General features: G+C 41.9%; 2 protein-coding genes across 7 annotated transcripts in view; one reads left to right on the top strand and one right to left on the bottom strand.

Moving 5' to 3' along the window:
- The window catches only part of fbxo11b (F-box protein 11b), a 28,332-nt gene that overhangs the window by 8,995 nt on the left and 8,394 nt on the right, over window positions 1-10,943 (top strand). For 4 of the 6 annotated variants that reach the window (XM_032502725.1, XM_032502724.1, XM_032502723.1 and 1 more), the window contains exons 15-22: window positions 106-191; window positions 347-423; window positions 498-641; window positions 837-947; window positions 1,054-1,161; window positions 1,256-1,364; window positions 2,471-2,569; window positions 2,659-3,742. In XM_032502725.1, the coding sequence (XP_032358616.1) occupies window positions 106-191; window positions 347-423; window positions 498-641; window positions 837-947; window positions 1,054-1,161; window positions 1,256-1,364; window positions 2,471-2,569; window positions 2,659-2,788 (864 nt within the window). In that variant the 3' untranslated portion in view covers window positions 2,789-3,742. Of the gene's footprint in view, window positions 1-105; window positions 192-346; window positions 424-497; window positions 642-836; window positions 948-1,053; window positions 1,162-1,255; window positions 1,365-2,470; window positions 2,570-2,658; window positions 3,743-10,943 lie in introns of those variants that run through there. The other 2 variants (XR_004327273.1, XR_004327272.1) reach the window with 2 other exon arrangements.
- Window positions 4,061-10,943, bottom strand: part of msh2 (mutS homolog 2 (E. coli)) — a 10,474-nt gene continuing 3,591 nt past the window's right edge. Inside the window, exons 7-16 of the mRNA XM_032502721.1 lie at window positions 9,621-9,820; window positions 9,147-9,256; window positions 8,922-9,045; window positions 8,220-8,370; window positions 8,016-8,113; window positions 7,456-7,701; window positions 6,454-6,658; window positions 6,125-6,372; window positions 4,724-4,890; window positions 4,061-4,602 (exon numbers count right to left, since the gene is read on the bottom strand). Coding sequence (XP_032358612.1) covers window positions 4,426-4,602; window positions 4,724-4,890; window positions 6,125-6,372; window positions 6,454-6,658; window positions 7,456-7,701; window positions 8,016-8,113; window positions 8,220-8,370; window positions 8,922-9,045; window positions 9,147-9,256; window positions 9,621-9,820 — 1,726 coding nt within the window. The 3' untranslated portion in view covers window positions 4,061-4,425. The remainder of the gene's footprint in view (window positions 4,603-4,723; window positions 4,891-6,124; window positions 6,373-6,453; window positions 6,659-7,455; window positions 7,702-8,015; window positions 8,114-8,219; window positions 8,371-8,921; window positions 9,046-9,146; window positions 9,257-9,620; window positions 9,821-10,943) is intronic.

Here is a 10,943-nt window from a genome sequence, read left to right as displayed (position 1 = left end):
GAGCATAATATGAGCACTTTAATATATTTGTTTTATCTTTTTGTTGTGCAACATTGTGTTTATTCAATGTTGTGATCATCTGTCTTGTTTTTTTGTTTTTTTTAGGTTGGCGTTTATTTCTACGACAACGGGCATGGTGTGTTGGAAGACAATGACATCTACAATCACATGTACTCTGGTGTACAAATAAGGTAATTATTTACTGCCTTTCAGCATTGTTTTCACTGAAGTAGTTACTGATGTTAGATGAGATGATTCTACGTTAAAGCTTGGGCACACTACTGAGTTTTCTTTATCCACGCAGTTGTGAATAATTCAATACATTTTTTTGATTGAATCTTGACAGGACCGGGAGCAACCCAAAGATCAGACGCAACAAGATATGGGGAGGCCAGAACGGGGGGATTTTAGTCTACAACTCAGGTCTGTTCTCACGATTAAGCTCAGTTTGTCTCATTGTGTGTTTGCACATCTAATCCTGCTGTTTAATACAACAGGTCTGGGCTTCATCGAGGACAATGAAATCTTTGACAATGCCATGGCTGGGGTGTGGATCAAGACGGACAGCAACCCCACACTGAGACGAAATAAGATTCATGATGGCAGAGATGGAGGCATCTGCATCTTCAATGGAGGCAGAGGTACTTTGACACAATCTTCAACAAGACAAACAGCCAGACCGCTATCACATAGCTTCTGAAGTGTTCTTCATTTTTGGTAGATACATCTGAAACTTAATAGTACAATTGAACTTCAGTGTTTAGCTTGATGTACTGTACTACAATTAGCTCCTGTATATCTAAAAAAATAAAACCATGAAATATTTTCCCTGCAAGGTTTGCTAGAAGAGAACGACATCTTCAGGAACGCTCAGGCCGGTGTGCTGATCAGCACCAACAGCCACCCAATACTGCGCAAGAACCGCATTTTTGACGGCTTTGCGGCAGGTTAGCTTTTTATTTTTATTTTCAAAATAAACTCCATATAAGCACAAGTAACTCTGTCATCAGCACCAAAAGGTGACATAAACGGACTTCTCTTTTCCTGCTCCAGGTATAGAAATCACTAACCACGCCACAGCAACGCTGGAGGGTAACCAGATCTTCAACAATCGCTTTGGAGGCTTGTTTCTGGCCTCAGGAGTCAACGTCACCATGAAAGGTGACTAGCTACTTTGTGGGCATTGAAGCTTTGTCGTGTCTGGCTGCAAGCTGGTTGTCTGCTTTCTTATCGCATTTTTTGTCCCTCCTGTCAGATAATAAGATTCTGAATAACCAGGATGCCATTGAAAAGGCAGTGAGCAGAGGACAGTGCCTCTACAAGATCTCCAGCTACACCAGTTACCCCATGCACGACTTCTACAGGTAAACCAGATCAGATAAAAAGTGCAAAGTGATATTGGCAATTCTTTTAAGCTCTACTTGCCAACTTATTGTGAATTTAGCTTATTTAACGTATCCTGAGTTAGATAAGTCTATACATACCCATCTCCATGCATGTTGTAACTCTGTGTGACGCCCCCACCGCTAGCCTCGCTTATTACAGATCCTGGAGATAACCGGCTCCAACTAGCCTACTGCTCCCAATAAGTGACAGCATACAAATAACGTTACAAATAACGTTACAAATAATGTCAAATGAGACACAGCCATATTTTTTTCTTTCTTTTTTTAAGATTATTTTTTTGGGTCTTTTCCCTTTTATTAGATAGTGAGAAGGGGGAGAGATATGGGGGATGACACGCAGCAAAAGGGCCGCAGGTTGGATTTGAACCCGGGCTGCTGCAGGACTGGCTATGTTTCATGTGACGTTATTTATACATGCTGTGCCTATACAAATCACAACATGTAAATAGGACCATGTTGGCATTATTTTGTCACTTATTGGGAGCAGTAGGCTGGATGGAGCTGGTTAACTCCAGGATCTGGGCTAAGTGAGGCTAGCGGTGGAGGTGTCAGACAGTTACATGCATGGAGCCTTAGGGTATGTATGGAGTGATCTTACTCTGGGGGATACGGTGAACAAGTTAAAGTCTCAGTATGTCGCCGTGTTTTTTTTTTCTTTTCTTTTTTAAAGTCAATGGACACAATTCTTTTGTACCATTTGTACTAACTATTTTGATAGTTAATTGACTGTCACTATTACCTTGATCCAGCTCCAGTATGTAAAGATTTCTTGTTGTTTTTTTTGTCTTATGTGACTTATGTGTTCTTTAAATATATTTTCATTTTGTGTGGGTTTAAGACTGTTGGTTGGACAAAACAAAAACAAATCTTGTAGACCAAATAATCATTATGGAAATTGTTAGTTGCAGCCCCAACAGTTGATATAAGAAATGGTAAACTGCCTAATTAGAGGAGAAATTGTCAAAATGCACAAGTATGGAATTGTCTCCCATTGATTCATTTGTCTTTGATTTATTTACAACACAATGACAGAAAATAATCTGTTTTGTCTTTTGTCTCTCCAGATGTCACACCTGTAATACAACAGATCGGAACGCCATCTGTGTAAACTGCATCAAAAAATGCCACCAAGGGCACGATGTAGAGTTTATACGGCACGATCGGTGAGCCATTTGTAGTTTAGGTAGTTTTAACAATATAGTTTGCTTATTTGAAGGGACACTGGTTAACAATCCCATCTGTTCCCATTTAGGTTTTTCTGTGACTGCGGAGCGGGAACGTTGTCCAACCCATGCACTCTGGCCGGAGAGCCCACACACGACACAGACACTCTGTATGACTCGGCACCGCCCATTGAGTCCAACACGCTGCAGCATAACTGAAGAAATCCGGTCCAGTTACACTCTTTCACATAAGCATATAAACACATTACATTGCACACAGACACACACGCAAATACACACTCACACACAGTTACATGCACACATCCACGTGCAGCCATAAGGACCCAGAGAGACTCTGTGATTGCGGCGCTCTCAGATGGGATCGGCGTGTAAGGCTGCAGAGGAAGCAGCTTCCTGCCCGCTGCAGTCAGACATGCTGCAGTGGAGAATGACTCCACTAGAGGGAGCAGTGGAGCTGAGGGTAGACTGACAGAACAGCCACAAGAGATTCCTCAAGTATTTCTTATTGCAGTCTGTAGATAAAGAAGATGAGAAGAGAAGGGCTATACAGAGGGGCTGTCGATGGCAACCTGCGCCATTTTGGCAGCATGTGAAGATCCCCCCCTCCCCCCTTGTGTTAATCCTTGGCTCCAAGCCCTCTTCTTCTTCGTCCTCCTCCTCACAAGAACTGCTGTCAAAGAGACTTCCTGCTTCCTCGCAGCTGCCATCCCCATTGGCTGCCCAGGCAGTTGTAACTAGGCAACGAATGGCTGGGTGTTGCTCTGTTGTGTGTGGATAAAGAGCAGGATTGTGTGTGTGTGTGTGTGTGATGGAGCACTTGGGCTATTTTCTTGTTTTTTTTTGTTTTTTTTAAATGTTCTGATCAATGGATTTTATTTCAATGCTTTCTCATGTAGTTTTGTATTTTCAAGCAAAAAGCTGACTGTATTTGAATGTCTTTTATTTTATTATATATTATTTTCTTTGGTTAGCATCCCTCCTCCCAATGCAAACTGCAGAAACTCAAAAGTCCCAGTGGTGAAGTTCTTTCTGTGAAAGAGAATCTCGTTTAAACACTAAAACCCTCTCCAATATATATTAGCTTAAATGGCAGGTGGAGGAGCTCCACGCTTGTATAAAGGTGTGTATGTGAGAGTGTAAATGTGTTGTGTATAGTGAAAGTTGGTTGTGTGTGCATATGTTTAAGTTGATGCAGTCAGTGTTTCTTGGAGAGGGTTTCAATAGGAGGCGTCAGAGCTCCTTTGAACTGGAACTAAAGAGTCCTCTGCATTCCTTCCTGCCTCCCCCCCTCCCCTCCCCCGTGTATCGTGGTGACTGTGGCTCCTCATGCAGCCTGAATTGTATGCATGTACCATAACATCTAGACTTAATATATTGTGAAGTATTCAATAACCATTATGTAGATGCTAGTTGGAATTCAAAAAGGGGTATACTTTCTTAGAAAGACAAAAGAAAACAGGAAACTGGCCATTTCTAAGAAAATAAAACTTTATTAGATCACAGGTGTCTTGTCTTTAGATTCACATCCTGCAATATTACCAAATTTCTGGTTTTATGAAACAAAATGTTGAAGAACCCCCCTGTTTAGTTTATTATGGGCTAACTACATGTTAAATACACATGCTGCATAATGTTTAAATTGTATTTGTTCTTGAACAATTACGAAGCTCATGGTGCACCATGCCAGTTGTATAAGCAACATCAGTAACTGACTCAAACATATCCAAGAATAATACTTTATTGAAAAACTATACAATTTCAGCGCTATAGTGTGGTTAAGTACAGTACATTAACTTGGACCTTTGATGTTCATGAGCACAAAATGTGAGTAACTATCAAGCTGTTTTTGCAGGAACACAGCGTGAAAGGAGCTCTTTGATATATGGGTTGTTTTTGGCAACAAGCTCCTGCTTCATTCTCAAGAGTGCTGCTTTCACCTCTTCATCACTCATAGTGGCAGCAGGGAGTGACTTTGCCTTCTCCAGGAAGTCCTGGATCAGCTTTTCCCCCACCTGAACGAGAGGGAGTAAATCAGTTATACAATGATTTCAAACTGTTGCATGTAATCCTTCAACTGAAGCTGGGGTCAGGTCTAGTTTGATGAGCGCAGGATATTTTAAAACTGAGCCATACTTGTTTGTCTGTCCGTCGTCTCTTGGACTCGGGCTCGTCCTCCGACTCCCCCGCTGGTTCTTGGAACTCCTCCAGCTCCTCTGCCTTCTCCTTGGCCATGGCAACCACCGATGGCGGGAAGCATGCCAACTCAGCAACGTGGATTCCAAAACTCTGGTCACATACACCTGAACACACAGGCCTGGGTGAGTTCACATGCCTCTCCTCCATAGTTAACACTTGCTGTCTTACGTTCAACAATAGTCCAGAGAAACAACAAAATGGATCAGGTTAGGGTTGCACGATTATGGCCAAATTGCCAGTCACGATTCTTTGTTGATTTTAACCATAAATTCTATTGTCACATAAAGCAGATAAATAGTCTATATGCTATTTATAACTGCTTTCACATCCATATTTAGATCTACTAGCCCAGGACAAAACTATTTTTCGTTGAATGGCGATACACAATATACATAGTTTAAGGTCAAAGCCACTTTCACAAGGTCTTTTAAAACCGATTGGGATTAAAATTAAATGCAAAAACAGGGTTTTCTTCCCAGATTGAAAATGTACAGCTGCAATACATGTTTACATAAAAATTATCTGAAATACACAGCCTAGGATATATTAAAAAAAAAAAAATCATATTTGAAAAAAGCTCCTTCACTTGTTTTCAACAACAGTAACAGACTGATTAAAAAAAGAGGGGAGGGGGGTGCATATGCTACTCAGTGAGGGCTGAATCATTATGAATGGGTCCAGCACGGGTCGAATGGCAGGTCAGCGGAGTTACACACGTGTGTAAATGTCTGTATTGTCACTGTGCTGCATTTTTATGAACCATGATATACTGGCCATGGGTCACATCTCTTACCCAGGTCCAGCAGGCTCCCTCTCTCACACTGTTCCTCTACGAACTGAAGTTAGTTGCATTCAATAACTTCTTTTGCATTTTTCGTCGTGGCGGCCGCGATAGTTACCAGGGGAAACACTGGCACAAATACATGTTTCCCCTCTCATGCTTAACAATATACAACTGTGTTTACAATTAAAACTGTAGACAAATGTCAGACGTGTGGACCGGCGCTGTCTCTCCGATTTGCCGGGGAGCTGTGTGTGAGTGAATGGGGGCGGGGCTTAATCAATCCTCCGACTGTCTACATCTGGAAACTAAGCTGCGCGGTGTTGACTGGCACATGATCAGACAGTGGTTAACGGAGCGGTAGATTGGCTTTGCAAAAAAGCGTTCTATTAACCGAATGACGCATATAAAATATCAATCACGCAAATTTGATTGTGGGAACTTGTGATTGTGATTAAAATTAGATTAATTGTGCAGCCCTAGATCAGGTTAAATCCATATTAGGGCTTGTAAAAAAAATAAAAACATTAAACAGCATGTATAAACTGTGTGCTGACCTGATTTGACCCTGTACAGCATGGTGAGTGTGTTGTGAGAGGTCAGGGCTGTGACGTGCAGGTTGTGGACGGTGGGCTGCTGCACTGCCAGCGCTGTCAGCTCATGGAAGTGAGTGGCAAAAAGACAGAAGCAACTGATTTTGGAGGCGATGTGTTCGCTGATGCCCCACGCTAGACCGAAGCCATCGTATGTGGACGTGCCTCTGCCGAGCTCGTCGATTATGATGAGCGAGTTCTCCGTGGCCGAGCTGGAGGGACAGCACGGCTGATCAGACAAGGCTTGTGTATCATCTTTGAAGCTGTTCAAGAGCTTGTGCGTCTGTTCTTACCGCAGAATGGCAGCCGTCTCCAGCATCTCGGACATAAAGGTGGACACTCCTTTGACCTGGCTGTCTCCTGCTCCCACCCTGGCCAGGACGCTGTCAATCACACTAAGCTCCGCCTTCTCACATGGCACAAAGCAGCCGATCTGAGCCATCAGAGCGATCACACCCACCTGACGGATGAATGTCGACTTGCCGCCCATATTTGGTCCTGTAGGCAAGAAGAGAGAAAAGTTAGTTTAGTTTAGTCGTGTCCTTGTTAAGTTCCAGAAAAGGAACTAAACTCAGGAATTATGACAGGACCACAATGTTTGTGTTTCCACCGAAACTCAAGGACAGTGAAGATCAAAAAGGATGAATAAGAGGAGGGGGTGAGGGTGCGAGGGACTGGTCTTGTTACTCTTTTGTTTTGAATATCTTAAATTCTCTAATTCTGTGTCATCTCCTGTAGACCACTCTGTGATGGAGAAAGATTAATTTAATCAGCAACATGTGGAGCTCTGCTTTCTGGAGCTTTCTAGCAAATTTAAACTTGTCGTTTGGCCACAACTTTAAGGTTCTGGTTCACTCTCACAAGATTGTTTTCAGCCACAGGAAATTAGTTCTAAATACGCCACTGTACACTGCGTGCTAAGCACCAAACAGACACAGGTAAACATAGTGGAGCATTTAGCAGCTAAAGAGACAGTTGCCTCACTGTTTGAAAGATATTTGAAGGATAAATATTGGACTTGCATTCACCAGGGGGAAACAAACACAACTAATTACTTTTCTCTGTAACTTCTGAATAAGTAAATAAGCAACTGTTTTCTAACCAGATGACTATATTTACTTAAAAAAACAAACTGATAAGCTGTTGCTTACTTACCACTTCAACAGACACATTGAGTTTCTGAAAAAGTTCCATATTCACTCTCCTTCTAGCTTTGATATTTGTCTTAAAATAGCTATGGAAGGGTTTTAAAACCTTTTGATATTTCACTTTGGAAGTGTGCCACTTCTTTACACCTGTTATAATGTAGAAGTTCTTCTCTCCCTGGACGAAAGTGATGTCGTTGGGTATGAAGGCTGTGTCCGCGTCCGTCTCCATGCAGGGATGTCTGGCCTGCTGCAGCTCCATGCGCCTGCATCCGTCCGCCAACAGCCGGGGCCTGACATACGGCACAGGAGCAGAGACAGACGCCACAGCAAAACTCGCCACTGCGTCCAGCTGCGCTATCACGTCGCTCAGCGCCTGGAGCGGATCCACGTAACCTGGTGGTTTAAAACGGTCGGCATTTCAAACAAATTATCACAGAGAAAGGAGAATGCAGCATGTGCAGTCTCCAATATGATTCAGATTAAGAATGCCTTCTGACCACAATCTCACAGATTCTTCAACTGTCAATTTGAAAGTACTGAGCAGTTTACTGGCCTTTGTAGTTCATGTAAAATAAATCAATTACTTAAGGGCACCTACTGCAAAGAGAATTTCCATGTAAACCAGCCTTTTCACATTTAATTTCTTCTGTTTATCAAATCTATGCTATGCTGATGACACAGTAGCAGCATGTGATGACATTCCTCACCTGAAGCAATGTTGATGATTTCTTTGACAATGGCATTCTGGGCCTCCTCATACTCCTCTTTGTTCTTGCCGTAGTCCTCGTTTAGAGAGCTCAGCTTACTGTAGACATGTGAAAGAGCACGTGCAACACAGCAGACCGTCAGCAAGACAAGAAGAGCCCGATGATCCGAGGCAAACATCAAGTGTGTGACGCAGTGAGACTGACCCGTTCGTGAAGCGCACTCCGTTCTTCTGAACATCCAGCGTGGTGAATTTCTTGTTGTTCCTCAGACTCTTCTCCTCTTTGCATGTGACTCTGAGGTAAAAACCCAGCATGGCATTGGACTCCAGCTTCACCGTCTTTCCAGCGTCCAGACCTGAAACATATATATATATATATATATATATATATATATATATATATAAAAACGTCAACGTGGAGACCACAATTTATGATTGGTCAGCTATAAACGGCTTGTTTTTCCCCAAAGTAATGTTTTCTTCCTTTTTAATAATAAACATTGTTAAAACAATCAAAACAATTAAAACATTGTTATATGATTATTTTTTAAGTGATGACTAAATGTGATTTTAGTTGGACTTTAATTTAGCCATTTCCAAATAAGGCTGGGAATTGGCAAAAAAATAATCCCTAGGAAAAATCACTTTTTTTAATATTTATATATAATCATAGTCTTTCAGCTGGAGGGATCTGAAGAATTTACTTTAAAAAAATAAATAAAAAAAATTGTACATGATGACCGCATGGTGCAATTGACTTGCTTGGGCGTTATTGTCACACTATCTTCACACTACATCAAAAGCTCATTACCAGATGAATGCGGGCATTCATTCCCTCACAATGCACAGATATCTGCTCCATCAATAAATAACCTTGGTGCCGGACTGTATGCATTTGAGTAATCACCCAGTTCTCTGGCTGCACTGTTCAGCACCCCCTGCATGCTCTTTTCCAGCGCGTCCATCTTTTCTCTCAGCTCACTCAACACTGGATCAAACGACGCCTTCACCAAGAACTCATGGTGGTCAATCTACATGTAACAAAATAATTAAAAAAAAAGGTAGATGTAAACAAATGATCATATGCCAACATAATGCGGCAACATTGTACATTAAATACTAAAGCAAAGACCTGGTTCATGTCCAGTGTGGTTTCAATCATCTCCTGGTACTTAACAAAGTCTGTCTGCAGGTCTCTGAGAGGAGAAAGGAATACCGCCTCCAACAGAACCTGGTAGCTACCTACAAAACACACACATCAGAAATCAAAATGGGTAGTATGCATTGATTATAAACATATGTACTTTACTGTGTGGATGCAGGCTACTAATGCATAAATTGGCAGTTTATTAGGTCCGCCTTTACTTAAATTGAAGATCCCTAATTAGCATGCAGATGTGAGAGTGTATGAATCTTCTCACCAGTAAAGCAAATAAGTGTATTTTCCCAAAATATCGAATCATTCGTTTAACGGTCAGCTGGCGACTGTTTTTAGTAGAGAACAAGAAAGTGTGTCTCTAGTGGACTTGGGAACATCAAATGTGTACTGTTCCACAACAAATCCAGCATTTTGCATCATGTTGACAGAAGAATATCTTCTGTGTACCTGAGTATCTCTCCAGGGCCATGACGAGGGCCGGGACGTGGCTCACAGCCTGGTAGACGCGGTAGCAGTCCTGCAGCGTTGCAGAGTGACGGTGGAACTTCTTGGCCAGACGGTGAAGATCAGGAAACCGCCGCAGCAAGTCCTCCTGACAGCTCTGCCTGAGCTCAGAGTCACACACGAAGCTCTCCACCAGGTCCAGCCTACACTCGCGTGCACACACACGTAAGTTAAGTTTATTTATATAGCAATTTTGACAGATCCAAATCATAAAGTGAAATACAATAAATAAAAGACTTAAGACTATAAAGGAAAACCTAGTTACATAAAATCAGCCATAAAACCCCTTGTCTAACTAAAAGCCTGTTGGAATAGCAAAGTAACCAGAATTTAAAAAAATGGTAACCAGTAAAGTAATGGTGAAACTGGTGTGATGTGTGCTCTTTTGGATGTGTGAGTTAAAGGCCGTGCAGCAGAGTTCTGAACAGCCTGGAGAACGAGTAAAAAGTAAAAAAGACTGTTACAATAATCTAAACGAGACGAAAAAAGCATGGATGATCATTTTCAATTCAACCTTTGACATCAAAGTTCTAAGTTTGTATAAATTCCTCAGTTGGAAGAAGCAGTTTCTAATTAACTGTTTGGAGTAATACTCCCAAGGACATCGCAGAATCAAAAACACCTAGATTCTATAGGCTCGGCTGGACAAACGAGCACCAACATGCTGCCTGATCAAAGGGGCCCTACGTTCAGGGGCAATAAATAGTATTTGAGTCTTATCGGAGTTCAGCAGCAAATTGTCACTTAACCACTGTTTGATGCTAGTCAAGCAGTTAATCAAGGAAGACAAGTGTGTAAAACTCAGTAGCCTTAACGGAGCAGTACAGCTGGATAGCATCAGCATAACGTTAAGTATCTGGAAAATTTGTCCCATGAAGTGTAATTAATTTCCATAGCATATTTAATGGAAATAAATGCAATAGTTATAATGGTATTTCACTCTAGGCTGCTTCTACTATGACTAAAAGAAAACAAAAACAATAAGATTAAGGACATCTCTAATACAAATATTGAAGCTACAGAGAAGACAGAATTGTATGGGCCTTACTTCACTGACACTAATACAAATATTTGATATTTACATCTATCCATCTTCGTCTGCTTATCCGTTGTCGGGTTGCGGGGGAGCAGCTCCAGCAAGGGACCCCATACTTCCTTTTTCTTAGTCACATTAACCAGCTCCGACTTGGGGGATCCCGAGGCGTTCCCAGGCTGCTTGTACCCTGGATCTCGTTCTTCCAGTCATGACCCAGCCTTCATGACTAT

This window comes from Etheostoma spectabile, chromosome 21 (genome assembly GCF_008692095.1).
Source record: "Etheostoma spectabile isolate EspeVRDwgs_2016 chromosome 21, UIUC_Espe_1.0, whole genome shotgun sequence".
Classification (NCBI taxonomy): Eukaryota; Metazoa; Chordata; class Actinopteri; order Perciformes; family Percidae; genus Etheostoma; species Etheostoma spectabile.
Note: the sequence above shows the minus strand (reverse complement) of the source record. Positions and strands in the feature narration are given on the sequence as shown.